General features: G+C 44.5%; 1 protein-coding gene across 3 annotated transcripts in view; it reads left to right on the forward strand.

The window, feature by feature from the left end:
* LOC308591136 (uncharacterized protein) overlaps nt 1-19207 on the forward strand; it is a 164184-nt gene that overhangs the window by 59993 nt on the left and 84984 nt on the right. For all 3 annotated transcript variants that reach the window (XM_081201755.1, XM_081201756.1, XM_081201757.1), the window contains one exon: nt 8401-8435. In XM_081201755.1, coding sequence (XP_081057881.1) covers nt 8401-8435 — 35 coding nt within the window. The remainder of the gene's footprint in view (nt 1-8400; nt 8436-19207) is intronic.

Consider the following 19207-nt stretch of genomic DNA (forward strand, 5'->3'; position numbering starts at 1 on the left):
TGTTTAGGGCTACTCTCATTTTGACTCAAATCAGGGGAAATAAATACAGTATATGGACAAAAGTACAAAGATTCACAAAATGTTTAGGGGTATGTGTACCCCTCCATCGCCCCAGAAAAAAGCACTGTATCTGTCTGTCTATCTATCTATCTATCTATCTATCTATCTATCTATCTATCTAGTGTCTATCTACAGTATCTCTATCTAATCTTACCAGTACTTGATGGGGACAGACTATCACCAGCACTTAACTCCATGGCTCAAAAGTCTGCTGTGGCTGCCCATACACTACTGAGCCAGGCTCAAGGTTCTTGTACAACTATGCACTTATATAAGGCAAATCGAGGACTGTTCTCTATAAAGTAGGACACAAGGCCACCCATCTAAATTTCTAGCACAGATGTGGGTAGGGCTGCCATATGCCCAGACATTAATGTGATTTCAAAGGCGGAATTGACGTCTGGGGGAAATTCTGAAAGGTGGCACTTTGTCCTGGAACTTCAGTCAATCAAAAAATCATGGATGGCAGCTCCACAACTTTGGGGTTTGTCTAAAAAAAAGCTCAACAACTTTTGGGGTGTCCTGATTTTTTTAAAAAAATATGTGGGTAACCTGTAACCCTCCAGATACTGCTGTACTACAACTCCCAGCATCCCTGCAACGGCAACTCCCAGCATCCCTGCAACTAGGCATACTTGTTGGGGCTGATGGGAGTCATAGTTCAGCAACATCTGGAGGGACAAGGATCCACCGCACCTGTTCTAGCATCAGGTAGAAGCCTGGCAGCAGCGTTTTGAACTCACTGAAGTTTCTGGACTGTTTTTAAAAGTAGTTGGTGGCATAGAAACAACAAAGAAGAAGGAAGAGAGAGAGAGAGAGAGAGAGAGAGAGAGAGAGAGAGAGAGAGAGAGAGAGAGAGAATATACACACACACACACATTTCAAATAAAAATTCATGACAGCTTTATGATTAACTGATTATAAAGGGAATTAAGCTTGCTGCTTCCCTTTGAGCACTTTTGAGGTGCCGTTCATACTCAAATTAGAGCTGGCAGACAGACTGGAGAGAGAGAGAGAGCGCACACACAAACAGTGCTCCTGGCTCTTGTGGCTGACACCGTTTCTGACAGCTCCAGTACATCCCTGACACCAATTTATGAAGATTGCAGCCGAAACAAAAACATTATCAGATCTGTAATTGTTCAAGACAAGGCCAAGGCCTTTCCCCTTGACACCTTCTTGATGCCAGAACAGAACAGGGTGCGTCATGTTTCCCTAGTGCCCTGGCAGGAAGTCTCTTACGATATCAACATTTGATTTGCTGCTGCTTTTTTTTCTGTGAGCAGGACTTACCCATAATATTAGCAGTGGCAGCACTGCTGACTTCTCAGCCTGCCTTAGGGAAGGGCCCTAACTCAGTCGTATAGCACCTGCTTTGCATGCAGAAGGTTCCAGGTTCAATCCCTGGCATTTCCAGGTAGGGCTGCGAATAGCAATCATCTGAAACCCTGGAGAGGTGCTGCCAAGTCAGTGTAAGCAATACTGAGCCGAATGGACCCCATGGTCTGACTTCTGCTCAGTGTAAATTAGCTTCCTATATTCTTGCATTGTCCTCTGTTTCCTGGCTATTTCCACTCCCCTTTCTGGAGAAAGATTCAGAAGTGCAAAGGAAGTAACTAGATAACATTCATGGGGGGGGGGTGGATCTTGCCTTGAGTGCCTGGTCATGACCCGCCCAGGTGTGCAATTAAGGCATTCTTCCAGGTAAGGGGAGATCTTGATTGGCCTTTCCCAGCTAAGAGGGCCTAGTTGGGATGTATGTCATATAAGTCAGTCCGGAAAGGCATCTGTGCGGGGCTCCATAACACTGGTATAAAAGCACATGTACGTCACTCACCAGTCCTTTTAAAAATATGGTTCTGGCCCCCACCACAATGCAACCTGTCCCTCTGGCATCCCTTGCGAACTCCGGAATGTAGCGTCTTTCCCTTCTCCCCTCCCTCCCTCCAACCACCGTGATATTATTGAATTGGCAGACCAAAAAATGCCAACAGATGCCACTGGGTATAAAGAGACAGGTGGTGCCGGTGCGTCAGAGAAGGGACTTCCTCCAGAAACATGGCACTTACTGAGGCATGTGGGCTGCCCGCTGCCTTGTGACATCTCTCTCCCTTTCCTTGTGAGACAGTCCCCCTGTCCATCAGAGTAGGCATTCTGCCACTCCCACCAGGTGGCTGTTGCAGAGGCAGAAAACAGATTTCATTTTATTTTTTGCCTGGAATTCTGTGTCCTGTTCTGAGCCAGCAGATCTGGACTCTTGCGTTTTGTTTTGTTTTTGTCTCCCCCCCTTTTTTTCAACCTAGGCTATTTTATTCGGTTCCATTTCCTTTTATGTTGCTGGTTATGTCATGGGAAGATTTCTAGTTTCAGCAGGAGCTTGCTCAAGTAGTGACATCTTGTGCTGCCAATCTGTTGGCGTACTGCACATTCCCAAGCAAGAGGCAGACGTCAAACACACACACACCCTAGTGAAATTCACTCAGGTGTGACTTCTATACATATTCCCAGAAATAAATAAATAAATAATAGAATTTATTAGTCACTTTACCTTGCCCAGGGCAACTCAAACTTACAACTAATCAGATCATAGCTGTCAAGTGTCCCTTATTTGAAGGGACAGTCCCTTATTCCAGCGCCATGTCCCACTGCTGTCCCTTATTGATGGATGTCCCTTAAATGATGTCCCTTAAATTTCAAAGGAAGCAGCTCCTCTCCCTCCCTCCCTGCCGGCCAGGGAGGAGGGAGGCTCCAACTGTGTTGCTTGACTGTGTTGCTCACCCAATAAGAAGTCAACGACTGGGGGGTTGAGCTTGCATGCCTTGTGTGTGGCTAGTTAATGCAAGCTGAGGGGTTTTTTGAATGCTGGACGCCATTTTGCTGCACGTGCTGCTGCAAACCTTGCAGTGCAAAGCCAGGCCGGGGAGCCATCTTAAGCTGAGGCTGCATAGGCCTTGTGGTGCATGTGATTCAGATTCTATTCAATTGAACCTCTGGTTACAAAGTTGGTTGGACAGTGTTCTTGAAGCTCCCAGCATGAGTTTGACCAGACTGCAGGAGGACAGGAAGACTGGAGTGCCTGGAACAGGTGAGGCTGCAAGTCCCTTATTTTGGCTGCTGGTCCCTTATTTTCAAGGCTGCTGGCCCCTTATTTTCAAATCTGTAAGTTGACAGCTATGAACCAGATAACCCCCTCAGATTGATGCATTAGAACCATACATACATCCCACCCACTTCTAAAAGGCCACAGTTTGGGCTTATCCACATTGTCTGGTTCTGCTTCTTTCCTCTGGGGAAAACTGCTCTTCAGGGCTCAGTCAGACAAGTGGCAGTTTGGGTTTCCCCAGATTGCCATTTGTTCCAATCTGTCATTAAAGAGCAGGTTTTCCCTTGGAAAGAAGTGGGACAAGGGAAAAACCACTCTGACCCGTGTGGGTCAAGCAGAAAAATGCTTGGACCCATGCTTTCTAGACAAGGTACAAGTGGGAGTGTGGATAAGCCCTTAGTTAAAGGCCAAAGGCAGGCATCCCCAACCTTGGCCTCCAGTTGTTTTGGGGCTACAATTCCCATCATCCCTGACCACTGGTCCTGTTAGCTAGGGATGATGGGAGTTGTAGTCCCAAAACAGCTGGAGGGCCGAGTTTGGGGATACCTGTTATAGAGGAAAGTTTTTGCCTGGCGCTTAAAGAGAGGTTGCATACTGTCATAGATTGGAATAAGCAGCTCAATGACGGAGGCTGGAGACAGACAATCATTGTTTTCTCCCACCCACCTTTTAATTTAGGCATGTCCACATGTCACACTGAACAAAGTTTCAAGATGTCCCTGAGCATGTACAAGTGTCTGTGGGCTGAGGTGTACACTTGTTGACTTGTACAGTCAACTATTTGTGTACAAAGACTGCACACTTCCCAAATGTTGCCTGTGGATATCTGTATGAGTGTGGAGCTCAGCTAATGTACACCTGCTGAGTGCAACTTGGGAACACACCTTACACCTCTCTCACACAAGAGCAGAACAGGCACAGGAAAATGTTGACTCCACCCATATACAACAATGGCCAATGCCACCTAGTGGCTAAAGTATATAATGATGCCATGCACGCATTAGGAACCTTTTGTGGAAATGCACAATTTAGAAACCTGTACATGTGTCTGAGGGTACTCTTCTAAGCAGACATATACCCAGTGTCTTGGCTCCCAACCTCAGATACAGTAGTCTCTACTCAAGGAAACCCAAATGTTTTACTGAAGAGGTCAGCACACTGTGTAATTCAGAGTACAGGCTGCAAGAGCGGAAGGGCTGAGCTACAGTGGTAGAGCATCTGCTTTGCAAGCAGACGGGCCCAGGTTCAATCCCTGGCATCTCCAGGTGAGTCTGAGAGATTCCCTTGCCTGGAGAGCCACTGCCAGTCAGTGTAGGAGGTACTGAGCTGGACAGACCAATGCTCTGATTCAGTACGAGGAAGCTTCCTAAAGTAACCATGAGGGAGTTTTTTCCTCCGTTTTTGAAAGGTGTTTTTTTTTTAAAAAAGTTTCATCTTGAAAGCACTTTCTAGTGATGAAATCAGGTGTTTCATCCAGAAAACTATCATTATATATATATATATATATATATATATATATATATATATATATAGGTTTTGGTGTCTTCGGGTGTCTTCCCGTGTAAGAGTTGGGGTGTCTAGGCGACGTTTCGACGAGGTCTCACTCGTCATCTTCAGGCTGGTGCTTTCGGCTTCTTGTTACTAGAACAGAGCAGGATCTCAGTGTTTGAGTTCCTATAAATACTGTTGAGGGGGTGTGGTGTATAGCCTCCAACGTTCTGGGCAGAGAGGAAGTTCCTAGGTTAATGTGCCTTTTCTTCTTTTGTTCATTAATTACTTGAGGGATATCTTGAAAGCATATATATATATATATATATATATATATATATATATATATATATTCTCATCCATGAATCTTGAATCTGCTCCAGGGCTTTTTTCCAGCTGGAACTCACAGGAACTCTGTTCCAGCACCTCTCAGGCAGGCACCTTTGCCATTCTAAGAGAACAAGGGTGAGTTCCGGCTCCTCTTTTTCTAGAAAAACAGCACTGCATAGTTTGGGAGCTTGTGTTGGGAAAGTGGTGGTGTGCCACATCAAAGCCAGGAACTTTTGCCACATTGTGGCCCCTTTTCACCTACACCACCAACCCCCAGGGGACAACTCCACACAGACAGGCCCCTTTGAGACGTCCCCCCCCCTTTCTTCTTCTTCTTTTTTGTCACGCAGTTCTCAACTTCCTCAATCTAACAATCCTTGGTTTTGCTTTCTTGCTCCCCTCTCCGACTCACCCACACCCAACTTGTTTTTCCTCCACTGCCGTCTCCACACGGGGCTGCTTCTGTGGCCTGCTATTACGAGCTCCACTTTGCAAACCCACCAACTCCTGCAGCCTTGAAGGGTTCCAGGAAATGTAATTAAAGGCAGAATGTAGCCCCTGGAGATTTCTGAGGCGGTAAAGGGCACTCCCTCTCACCCTGAAACTCTCCATTCTTCTTCCCGCACACGCTTTAATCGGTTGCTAAGGCAGTGGCTGCGCTGAAAAACAGTTTGTTCCCTTTCTCCCTTTCTCTCTCTTTATTATTGTGTTTATGAGCAGGTGGAACATAAATTGCTTGTTTTTCCACACAAATAGCTAATAGGAAAGAGAGGAGGAAAGCGGGGAGATGGGGAGGGGTGAATGAAAGCGCCCCAGCACCACAACACGGCAAAAGGTGGTGGGTTTAAAAGGAAAACTTACTTGGGAGAACATTCCACAACTTGAGCATGAATAGACACACTGGGGATGACTGAGGTAAACAAAAGGCGGCCATGGAAGTAGGAAGGCCAAGACCAGGTATTCAGAGGGTTGGTTGGGAGGGGAAGGGAAGAAGAATGAGGCACATTGGTTGGGTCCTTTTCAGCCTGCAAGGCCAGCCAAGCTGAATGTGAGAGGCCTTCTTGAGCTCTTCTGCCTCGCTGTCGACGTCATTACCTTGACATTCGTGTGTGTTCCCAACAGCTCACAGAGCTGACGTTTGGCACAGCGCGTTTTACCATGTATTAGACACATTGCGCTGCTGAGGAAAACAAAAGCAGCTGAAGTGAAGAGTGTGTGGGAGTAAATGAATCACTTAAAAGTGTGTGTGTGTGCGTGCGTGTGTGTGTGTTTGTGTGGAGGGGTTGTTCTAGAAGAGAGCAGATCATCGCCATTCAGAGAGTTTGTTCTCGCCAGTGGGCAGCATTTCAAAAGATAGGCTTATCAGGGCCCTTGGAGGCAGATCATTTTGTCCTGTGATGTGGCGATACGTAGTCTTTGGTACATCTGGCGAATGCAAGCTTTTTGTGAGGAATCGTTTTTCTTCATGACTGATGCTATGGCTCGAAAAATAGAACATCCACGCCATATTTCCTTAACACCTACTCGGTTGGCAGAAGTGCAAAAAGAAAAGGGGGGTGGGATAAATTGGTCTCATAAGATGTCTGTCGATCTTTCTGCGATTATTTTTATTCCATCATAGATAAATGGGTCTGTGTCATTTACGACCCACTTATGGTGGCTAGGATTTCCTGTGACTCAAAAGACTGAGAAGCAGGGGGTTTGGTGATGTCACAAATTCGCCGTTAGTGATGTCAGAAGATGGTGATAGCACAGACTTGCCATATCTTGTTGGAGGGGAGGTATGATACACTGGCAGTCTCATGCCCGCTTAATAATTCTTAAAAAACCTAAATAGAACCAGTACAGTTTTGAAATCAGTACAGGTTTGAAAGGGCCAGGCTGCCATCTTGATTCAAAATGTCATTCAGTTGTATCCAAATATAGATGGAAATCTTCTCTTTGCTCATGGGAGCCATCATGAAAAATTCAGTTATGACATCTTAAGATGTGTCCAAATGCAGAATGAGCAGACAAACCACTTTCTAGAATATATAGTAGATAGGTTAAGAACATGCGAAAAGCTTCGATGGATTAGGCTGTGGGCCCATCTAGGCCAGAATTCTGTTCTGACAGTGGTCAACCAGATGCCTGTGGGAAGACTGCAAGCAGGACCTGAGCACAATAGCACTCTCAACACTTGTGGATTCCCAATAACTGGTGTTCACTATCATACTGCCCTCCAACAGCAGAAGCAATATACAACCATCATGACTAGTAGCGTTTGCCATCCATCTCCTCTATAAATTTGTCTGACCACTTTTTAAAGCTATACAACAAGGCTACAGTGAATAAGAACATACGGAGAGCCCTGCTGGGTTAGGCCACTGGCCCATCTAAACCAACATCCTGTTCTCACAATGGCCAACCAGATGCCCATTATGAGAAGCCTGAAAGCAGGACCTAACAGCTCCGTTTCCCACTTGTGGATTCCCATCAACTGGTATTCAAAAACACATTGCTTCCAACAGTGGAGCTGGAATGCAGCCATTGTGACTGCAAGCAATGGCCAGCAACATTTTCTTGCAGGACACATTTTATGATTATCTCTTCCTCCCTGCCTGCGGGGTTTGAGAGCTACAATTTTTCTTGTCTGTGTTGAAAGTTGCTGACATTCTTGTGATGCTACTTCAAATCATGAGATTTGAAATGACTGGGGTGGGGGGTATTTATTGAGGAATCCATTAATCTCAAGTATACCATATTTGTATAGCAACCAGCCATCTTTGTATAGCAACCATCTCTGGCAGCTTTACATACAAGTTCACAACAGTGCAAACCTTAAATAGAATTTTCCAAGTCCCATCCGCTGGCTTTAGCTGACTTATGCTCTCGAACCCATTTAGCAAGAAGATTAGAAACATTTGAGGCTATTAACTACCTTCCATCTATGTTGCAATTCCATTGGCTAGTAGCACATCATCTGGCAACCAGCTCCCAAGATCAGCTGTTCTTTGTTCAAAGAAAGAAATCCATTTTTACATCTTGATGAGTACTGTATTAGTTCCCCATGCCATAAAGTTGTTTCTTTTTTATCTCTGATTCTCAGAAGGAATTATTCAGTACTATTCCAAGCACGGCTAAAAGCAGTTTGGGGTTTTCACCTACAATACTGAGGACTGGCAACTTGAATTACAGTGGAGGACAGAGGAGGGAGGACCTCCTTATTGTTTTTAAAAAATATACATGGAGGGAGTTGGAGGTGGGACTTGTGAATTATGTTAAGGAAGGACACACACACACCTTCTCCCTGCTAATTTGAGCACCACACTAGTAAGTTGCTTCCAGGGCCGATAAAAATTTTAAAGTGCAGGGACTGTGGGCTGAGCTACTAAAAACCTTTCAGAAATAATTTTTCTTTTATTGTTTTAAATTTTCAGATGCAGACAGGATGGGTGTTCTCTGTATATCACAGGTAAGGTCTCTATTACATTTTATGTTTGTAAATTATTAAAAATGTCTATAAGTGCACTCTGGAGATCAAAAAATATACGCTTCAAAGAAACCCACAGATACTGCCAAATAAAAAAGGGAAATTCTACCCTCAACCCCCACCTATCCCTTAGAGAACAAGCGTTTCTGAAGAAAACGTTTCTTCCCCTTTTTCTTGTTGCTGTTGCTTTTTAGCATGGCAAATATGCAACCTTGGCATAGAATCTGCTGGGCTTGGTATGTTTTTATCTTGTTCACTTCAGTAGGCTGGATCAAGCCAAAAGTTGCAGTACTAACCCCACTTACCTGGGAGTGAGCCCCACTGAATTCTCTAGCGCTTACCTCTGATTTGACATGGTCAGGATTGCACTATAAGGCACCAACAAGTTTGTTTATTTATTTATAAAAAAGTATTTCTGTACTGTCATAGGCTAAAACGTACCAAAGAGGGGTATAGTCTCTAACATAAAACATCACTTAAAATAAATGCAGATAATCATTCAGGTGACTAATCAAAAATTTAAGCAGTTGCAAAGGCCTTTCAGCACACAAAAAAACGTATTCAAGAGATGCCTGAAAGTCAAGCGTGAGGGTGCCTGCCGCATCTCTGCTGGAAGAGTGTTCCACAGCATGGGATGGGCAATGCTAAATGCCTTGCTTCTGGCTGAGGCAAATCTGGCCCCAATCTGTGAAATGGAGGGGGGCAGCTAAAAGCACTCCTCTGGGTGATCTCAGTGAGTAGGTCTAATGCTGGTATGTATTATTTTTGTTGGTGGATACACAATTTTCATATTCTTATGTTTTACTTTCTGTTTATTGTTACAGATAGGTAGCCGTGTTGGTCTGCCATAGTCAAAATAAAAAAATTCCTTCCAGTAGCACCTTAAAGACCAACTAAGTTAGTTCTTGGTATAAGCTTTCGTGTGCATGCACACTTCTTCAGATACACTGAAACAGAAGTTGCCAGATCCTTCTATATAGTGAGAAGGTGGGGAGGGGTATTACTCAGAAGGGTGGTGGGAATCGGAGATTGGCAGATAGCTGAGATGAGCCTGTTGACAACTCTTAAACGATTCCCACCACCCTTCTGAGTAATACCCCTCCCCACCTTCTCACTATATAGAAGGATCTGGCAACTTCTGTTTCAGTGTATCTGAAGAAGTGTGCATGCACACGAAAGCTTATACCAAGAACTAACTTAGTTGGTCTTTAAGGTGCTACTGGAAGGAATTTTTTTATTTCTGTTTACTGTATGGCATTTTGGATTTTAAACGTGCATGGTGCTCTCTGTTTTGGGGACATTTTGTAAAAAGCAACAAACAAATATATAATAATGTACGGTATATACCACTAGTAAAAATAGACCCACTGAAATTAATGGACACAACTAACTTCGGTCCATTAATTTCAATGGCTCAGTGTGTCTGGCTCTTTCATTATACAGCAAACTCCGGCCTTCCAGATGTTTGGGACTACAATTCCCATCATCTCTAGCTAACAGGACCAGTGGTCAGGGATGATGGGAATTGTAGTCCCAAACATCTGGAGGGCCGGAGTTTCCCTATGCCTGTTATACAGCTTCTAGAGGCTGCTAAAGACACACCTCTTTGCCCTGGCTTGAGGTGTATATTTTAGGAACACCTTTTCTTTTTGGTTGCAAGTTGTTTTAAACTGCTTTTAATGTTGTGTTGCTGCAACCCACCCTGGGACCTTAATGTGAAAGGCATGAAATAAATGTAAAACAAATAATACTTTGAGTAGAACTTAGAGACAACCCTAAGCTTGGGACCTGTTGAAATCAGTGGTAGAAATGAGCCATGATTTAAGCCTAAGTGATTTCAGCTAAATCTTAGGGTTGTATCTAATGTTAGTCCTCCTCAAAGGTTTATGAGTTCATTGCAATTAATGAACATGACTAAATTTGGTCCATTAATTTCAGTGGGTCTACTCAGAGTAAAAGTTCCTTGGCTACAAGCCTTAGTCTGGCTCTAACCCATTGGAAATTACTTAAGCATGTGCTTAAGCTCGTTGCTCTCGTTAGAAAAGAGCTAACGAGAGCAACAAGAGAGCAAAGAGCTTAATGGTCTTTGGATTGTGCCTACTATTTCATGTAGACTCTTAGTAAATGACTTTTATTTAGTTTTAGAAAACAGAATATAGAGCATAGCTGTCAATGTTTCCCTTTTCTAAAGGGAAATTCCCTTATTCTGAATAGGATTCCTCGCAAGAAAAGGGAAAAGTTGACAGCTATGATATAGACCAAGTACATTAGAGTAATGTTTGCAACGGCATTTGGAGTCACATTACAAAAGTTCATATAAGAGAATATCTGAAGAACTGCGCAGTAAGTCAGAATAAAATTTGTATGTCCAATAGAAGTTCTTAGGCACAGAATTAAGGAGTTGAAAAGGATCTCTCCCAAGGGTCATCTAACCCAACCTCTTGCAATGCAGGAATCACAGCAAGCAGAATGTAGGCTGCTGAGATATGACCTCCACAATGTAACCTGATTCATTGGAGGTTGTAGCAAATGTCCATCCTAGTTCACATAAATAAAAGGCCACCATCTTAACAACTGTATGTGGTGCTGTTGTGTCAGTGGCAGACCTATAGTAGTGCAAAGTTACTGAGCAGCTGGTCACCTGACCTACAATTACCCCACATGACCCAGCCTACTACTGACCTACAGAGAGATATCAGAAGTAGATAGAATTTTAAGGATGATCAAGGCTAGCTGGATATATAGGAGGCTGTGAGAATCCCTCTGTATGAAGGCTATATCATGACTCAGGGAGAAGACTGAATCTGGGTTGCAGGACAGGCAAGGAAAGAGAAGGCTTTGCTGTAATTGGTGTCCCATTCTGAATCTCTTTATTATTTATTAGTATGTATTTTACTATATCCCTGCCCACATTAAAGTGCTAGTGTTACTATTTAAAACCCTAAATGGTTTGTGGTTACTATTTAAAACCCTAAATGGTTTGTGGTTATTTGAAGAACCACTTTTACCCATATACACCTGTCCAGGCCTTATGAGACCTCATAGACTATCTTCCTGCACTGGCTTTTAAAATCAATCTGCTAGGTAGGCCCCAGAAACAGGGCCTTTTGGGTGTTGGCCCCATACCTGTGGAACTCACACACATGACTTCTAAATAGGCTCTGAAAACACCCTTCTTCCAGTATGATTTTAGTGAAGAAGCTATGCTGGTTTTTATTTTAGGTTTTTAAGATGTATCTTATGGCTGCTCTTTCTAAAATGTTGGCTTTATATTGCTTCTTTTAAGCTATTCAGCGAATTTTATAAGAGTGTGGTGCTGGCATTTGGAATTATGTTTACTGCTGTTTCAGTAGGATTGCATTTCTTTGGAATTATGTTGTTGGTATTTTTATGTGAGCAGCCTTGGGAGCCTTCAGCCCTAAAACACTGCGTACACTTTTGGGGGTGCGCAGGCTTGCAAGCGAGGAAGGTAACCTCTGTGTCAGGTTCTACAGTGTCCTGGCCTTGAAGCCTGAGTTCTCCTCTTTTGGTGACCCATAGGAAGAATCTGAGTGAGAAAGGGAGTGCTGTGAGGGGAGGGGAGGGGCTTCAAATCAAATTTCATTAAACGGTCACAGACCAGATTAACTCGTACAGCTAGTCAACGAAGCATAACACCGGAAAAAACAAAGAACAATTTCAATACAAATTAGGCCATAACAGCAATTTAAAATTAGACAACATACATAAAATTAAGTATTTGCCTTCGCCTGCATATTGACATTGGAAAGCTCTTGTTTCCTGCGCCTAATAGCGGCTACACAAAATTTGGCCACATTGGGAGGGGAGGGGCTTGTGCAAAACCCCAAGGACCAAATGGAGAGGGCCTCCAATTCTAAGGTTCCCACACCTGTTCTAACTGTGTGAGTTGCATCCAGTGTTAGCCTTCCTCAGAGTAAGGGTAAAGGTAAAGGGACCCCTGACCATTAGGTCCAGTCGTGACCGACTCTGGGGTTGCAGCGCTCATCTCGCTATATTGGCCGAGGGAGCCGGCGTACAGCTTCCGGGTCATGTGGCCAGCATGACTAAGCCACTTCTGGCGAACCAGAGCAGCGCACGGAAACGCCGTTTACGTTCCTGCCGGAGCGGTACCTGTTTAAATACTTGCACTTTGATGTGCTTTCGAACTGCTAGGTTGGCAGGAGCTGGGACCGAGCAACGGGAGCTCACCCTGTCACGGGGATTCGAACTGCTGACCTTCTGATCGGCAAGTCCTAGGCTCTGTGGTTTAACCCACAGCGCCACCCGCGTCCCTCCTCAGAGTACATCCACTGAAATTAATGGACAGGACCATTAATTCAAGTGGGTCTAGTAAAATTTAGTTGAATACAACCCTTTGCCTTCTTTGCACTTGACTCTGGTTGGTAGAACTCGGGGTTACAGTAGAAGACAAAGTACATTGAACAAGCCTGAAGTCAGCCCAACCCTGACTTGCTGCACTGCGGAAGCAAATTGAGGGGTGGAGGTGGGGAAAAAATCTCACTTTTGTATGCATGAAAACTGCCAAGATGACAATTTTTAACACTTACACGAGGCAAACTGTTGGGTTTCAAATTGGCAAACAACTTGTTATGACAGCACGTTGATGGATCGCTTCATAAAGACAGAATGAATAAAAGGAGTCTCAGCTTGGGAAAGAAGAAGATTGTTAGCGATGGGGGCTGATCCTTCCACCGCTCAGCTGGTGCAAGGTCTGGATGGGAATACGTAGAAGATGGTGAGCACTCTGAGGTTCAGGGATAAAGGTAGCAATGCCTGTCCAAGGGAATTTTGGATACCTTTGGAGAAAGTGGACTAGCTCTGGTGATTATGGGGAAAGCTAATTGGGCGTCATGAGATCAGCTTCAAAGGTGTGAACTATGGGAGAGAGAGATGGCCTAAAACATTCACTGAGATCAAAAAGAGGTTATTCATCAGTGGCCACAGGCTGAAAAGGTACATGGAAGAGCTGTAGCTCAACGACAAAGTACAGGCTTCCATTGCGAAAGGTCACGGATTCAGTCCCCAAGGGCATCTGTAGGTATGCCTGAAACCATGGGAAGTCGCTGCCAGTCACTGTAGACAATACTAAGCTATATGGACCAATAACCTCATTTTGTATGACACAGCTTCCTATGTCCTCATCCCACGACGTTAGGTCCTCAAAGGCCAAAGCCAGTAGACTGAACTGGGATTTCAACCACCTCATTAACTAGTTGCATTTGTTTTTTCTGTTACCACCTCCAATACTGGAAGTGAGTCAGGAACAACAACAACAAAAATGACTGAGAAGATAGGGGAGAGGTAGGGAACTTTTTTCAGCCTGAGCGCCACATTTCCTTCTGGACAACCTTCTGGGGGCCACATGGCAGTGGTGGGTGGGACTAGAGGCAAAGGTGGGTAGAGCAGCAAATCTGAATTTTACCCTTGTGCACTAGACTCGTTTCAACACACACTTGCACACACACACACCCTCTCTAGCTGCCATCCTGGGAAGCAAGAGGCATTATCAGGAGTTCCAGGGCATATTCCAGCCAGGCAAAAACACTTGTGGTGCAAAGCAGTGTCAGTGAGGGTTGTGCCCTTGTGGTGAGTTCTGAGGGCCAGATAGAGTGGCTTGGAGGGCCACATTTGGGCCTTGGACCTGGGGTCCTCTATTGAAATAGGGCATGAGAGATGAATGCAGGGAAGGGGCCCGAATGCTCCCTTCTTTTACTGAAGGACCCCTACCCTGTTTTATAATTTTATTCTTTTAAAATATTTATAGGCCACCTTTCAGGGGAAAGCCCTGCCAAAAGCAGTTCTTGTACATAAAATGAAAACATCTCATCCCAATAAAACTGATCCAGTAAAATAGCGGTCCAAAAACATTTCACAGCTCAGCCCTTGTGTAATAAAAAAAGCCAATGAGTGAGCTAAACATATAAAATAATTCCATCCCTACCACAGTCGGATCTAGTTTGGCTGTAACTCATTTGGCTTTGAGGTGTGAATATGCCATTGGATGATGAACCTAGAACACAGAATGATGCACCTAGAACTTGAGTCCAGAACCCATGTGGCAATATGACACATTTGTGTAAATGTGTAATTCATCTGCCCAAGTGTAGACAGAGCCAATGACAAGCAGAGCCAACTAATTCTAGTTTTGTCCCCACCCTCTTCCCTCCTGAGTTCTACAAGGGGCAAGATGGAGGAGAAAGCTGACAGCCAATGGTGTCCTTTCGGCTGGCTTCATAAGAAGGGAGGCTGGTGGAGGCTGGCTGAGGGAAGACTGAGGTTGGCAGGGCAGAGCCCCATTTGCCCTAATAGGCCAGCTTCCATTGATACTTGTCCAGATTAATGCCTGCTGATACCGCAGGCACACAATCAGAAAAGGTATTCAGATTCCAGCTGTTCTGCTGATGATCTCTATCAGAACTTCCCCCTCTCTTTTTCTTTTTTCAATAATACTAAAATCTGTTTTCTCAGCCTTGCTTTGACCTTTAAACTTCTTCTCCTGCACAAGCCTTGGGGCGGCTGCTCCAGCTTTTAAATCATGTAAATGGCAGCATTACACCTACTTGCTGAATGATTAATTTGGCTTTGAATTGCTGCCTGACTTTGATAGGAAGGGGGAGGCAGGTCTCAAGGGTCTGATTATGTGAATCTTAGCTCAGTTGGGGGTGGGGAGAGAGGTGGGAAGGCTAATTAATTACACATTTACTATGGGGAATTTTTTTTTAATGCCACCTAAGCTGCTATTTTTCTGTTGGGTGCAGCTACAAAGCCTAATTCCAAGTAAAACAGCTGCCAGGAAGCCTTTAACCCTTGAAGTTTGCTTGCAATACAGGATTTATTTATTTCTCTTTCTTTCACACACCTCAACCTCACCTCCCCATCCAGTTCACCTGCATAGTTACTAAACACTAGACCAGAGACAAAATTTCTCCCTCATTTCTGATAATGTTCTGTTGTATTTTTGCGCTCTTCTTGAAAGAGACGGCCATTTTGTTGAATATTTTCTGCAATTTTTTCCCTTGTGGTGGCCGCCATTTCCTCCCTCAGTGCTCCAGAAGAATGCTGGGATGTTGTTGTGGGCAGTGCAGTGGCAGCTGCTATTTGCTGCTGTAGCAGAACAGAAGAAGAAAAACCTTAAAAGACGGTAATTTTGTAGCGTCTCAGCCCTAGGAACTGTTGGAGAAATTTTCATTGCCCCCTCCCCCAAACAGGAATACTCAACAAAATGGTGTCCCCAATATTGCTCCCTGCAAATGGGGTGGGAAAGCTGGGGATGCCAGTTTTCCTCAGTTATTAAACGAAAAGCTCAATTTCTAGGGTTAGTCATTAGTTACTGGTATGGGATTTTTCTGTTACAAGTACTTTCATCTGGGGAGGTTTAAATCCTGATCTTTTGCAGTAGCCATTTGGGATATTAATCCACCAGATGGAGCGGATGGAGTTCCAGCCTGCTCCAAGTTGGGTCACACCAGCATCACTTCTACCTTTCAAACATAAAGGATGATGGGGAACCTCAGGTCCAGGGGCCAAGTTGTTCTACAGGCCTCTCTGTCTGGCCCTTAGAACTCTTCCCCAGGCCACACCAACCACTGGCCCTGTTTTGCACCAAAATCTTTTTTTACTTAGTTGGAATGTGTCCTAGTTGGGATGTGTGTAGAAACTAGTCCCCTGAACAAAAGTAAATTTGGTTGCTTCACCTGCTTCACTGGCATGTGGCCCTCAGAATGTTGTCCAGAAGGAGATGTGGCCCTCAGGTTGAACAAGGTTTCCTACCCCTGCAGTCTCCCAAAACAATTCCAGCTCGTATGTAGTGGTGGTGTGTAAGGGTCAGGGGCCCCTAGAAAAAGGGGTGTTTGGCATCATATCTGAAAACAGAAGCCCACATAATTGATCCCTCACAACTTCTGGGTATGGTGTCACTTTGCATGGAATGGGATGTGGATTTATTGCATATACAGTGGTACCTCAAGTTACATACGCTTCAGGTTACATACGCTTCAGGTTACAGACTCTGCTAACCCAGAAATATTACTTCGGGTTAAGTACTTTGCTTCAGGATGAGAACAGAAATCATGCTCCGGCGGCACGGCGGCAGCGGGAGGCCCCATTAGCTAAAGTGCTGCTTCAGGTTAAGAACAGTTTCAGGTTAAGTATGGACCTCTGGAACGAATTAAGTACTTAACCTGAGGTACCACTGTAGATCTAATTAAGAAGCTGCTGCAAAGATGGAAGTAGCAGGATTTTGGACAGATACAGTGAAGGGGGGAAAGTATTTGAACCCCTGCTAAATTTGCCCATTTGCCATCTGATGAAGAAATGACCAGTCCATAATTTTAATGGTAGGTTTATTGTAGCTGTGAGAGACAGAATAACAACAGGAAAACCCCCATAAACCCAGAAGACAAAAGTCAGAGATTGATGTGCATTATAATGAGTGAAATAAGTATTTGATCCTCTATCAACCAGCCAGATGTCAGGCTACCTGGTATCTTCACTGTATGTAAGGAGCTGAGATTAGAGACACCTGCTGTAAGGGAGAGGTTTTACCTGTAATCCCAGCTCGTTACAGTACCTGTACAAAAGACACCTGTCGACAGAAGCAATCAATCTAGCAGATTCCAAAGTAGCCATCATGACCAAGACCAAAGAGCTGTCCAAGGATGTCAGGGACAAGATTGTAGACCTGCACAAGGCTAGACTGGGCTACAAGACTATTGCCAAACAGTTTCGTGAGAAGGTGACAACAGTTAGTGCAATAATTCGCAAATGGAAGAAACACAAAATAACTGTCAACCTCCCTCGGTCTGGTGCTCCATGCAAGATCTCATCTCGTGGAGTTGTAATGATCATGAGAACGGTGATGAAGCAGCCCACAACTACACAGGGGGAATTTGTCAATGATCTCAGGGCAGCTGGCACCATAGTCACCATGAAAACAGTTGGTAACACACTACGCCGTGAAGGACTGAGATCTTGCAAAGCCCGCAAAATCCCCTTGCTCAAGACAGCCCATCTACAGGCCCATCTGCAGTTTGCCAATGCACATCTGAATGACCCAGAGGAGAACTGGGTGAAAGTGGTGTGGTTAGATGAGACCAATATTAAGCTCTTTGGCATCAACTCAACTCTCTGTGTTTGGAGGAGGAGGAATGCTACCTACGACCCCAAGAACACCACCCCCATCGTCAAACATGGAGGGGGACAAATTATGCTTTGGGGGTGTTTTTCTGCTAAGGGGACAGGACACCTTCACCGCATCGAAGGGACGATGGACGGGACCGTGTATCGTCAAATCTTGGGTGAGCACCTCCTTCCCTCAGCCAGGACATCGGAAATGGGTCAAGGGTGGGTATTGCAGCATGACATTGACCCAAAACACACAGCCAAGGCAACAAAGGAGTGGCTCAGGAAGAAGCACATCAAGGTCCTGGAGTGGCCTAGCCAGTCTCCAAACCTTAATCCCATCAAAATCTATGGAGGGAGCTGAAGGTTTGAGTAGCTACACATCAGCCTCGAAATCTTACTGACTTGGAGAGGATCTGCAAAGAGGAGTGGGACAAAATACTTCCTGATATGTGTGCAAACCTGGTGGCCACTTACAAGAAATGTCTGACCTCTGTAATTGCCAACAAGGGTTTTGCCACCAAGTACTAAGTCATCTTTTGCAAAGGGATCAAATACATATTTCACTCATTTTAATGCATATCAATCTCTGACTGACTGGGTTTCTGGGAGTTTTCTTGTTGTTATTCTGTCTCTCACAGCCACAATAAACCCACCATTAAAATTATGGACTGGTCATTTCTTCATCAGATGGCCAATGGGCAAATTTAGCAGGGGATCAAATACTTTCCCCCCTCACTGTACAAAAGGGTTGTTCATTTAAAAAATGGATGGAAAGGGTGTGGTAAAAAGTCCTGGTGGAAAAGTTTAACATTTAAAAAATGGATTATTGAAATGGCAAATTGAAACTAATGTGCTTTCAGCAACATGGCACCTTTCCATCATGTATGCAAATAAGAACACTTCGCCATATGCACCACTAGCAGATCAGGCTAAACTTTGAGTTACTATCGTCTAGTAGAATTGGGTTAATAGCGACAAGTAGAATTGACGTGTGTGCTGTTGTGGCATCCATAAGTTCTGGAGAAACACAGATTTCAGACTGGCACCTAAAGGGACTTCGCATATAACAGCGGGATTCAGTCACATACTGGCAAATTCAGGTTTCGTTGTTACAGGTGACTGGGAGGTCTTGAGCAACAGACTTACTTCTCCAAAAGATTGGAAATTCTGCAGTAAGGAAAGTGATGGGGTAATGCACTGGCAAGTGTGGTGTGGCGTTTGCTTTGACGCAACTTCATCTAACCTCCATAATGACAATCAGATCAGTCTGTCTGTCCCTCCAGAGTCCATTTTCAGTCCCTGTCTCTGCTGCTTAATCAACTTCAATCCCCACCCTCCCACCACATGCATCTATGGAGTTAACAGTTACAGGCAACTCTTAGTTCATGTGGGAGTTACAGTCTGGGAATAGCGCGTAAAGCCTAAAGACAAAATTATGTACAATCAAAACACATAGGCTACTTTAGCAATTTCCAATGAAAGCAGTGTGGCTGGGCATCCAGACCCATTGATCCTCCATTCAGCCACCTTTCCTTGTGATTGGCAAGACCTAGCCAATCAGGAGTCCTTGGGACACAGCCAGTTGTACGAGAGGGGCATTCCTGGCCAAT

The sequence above is a fragment of the Podarcis bocagei genome (assembly GCF_964188305.1).
Source record: "Podarcis bocagei genome assembly, chromosome: 7".
Taxonomy (NCBI): Eukaryota; Metazoa; Chordata; class Lepidosauria; order Squamata; family Lacertidae; genus Podarcis; species Podarcis bocagei.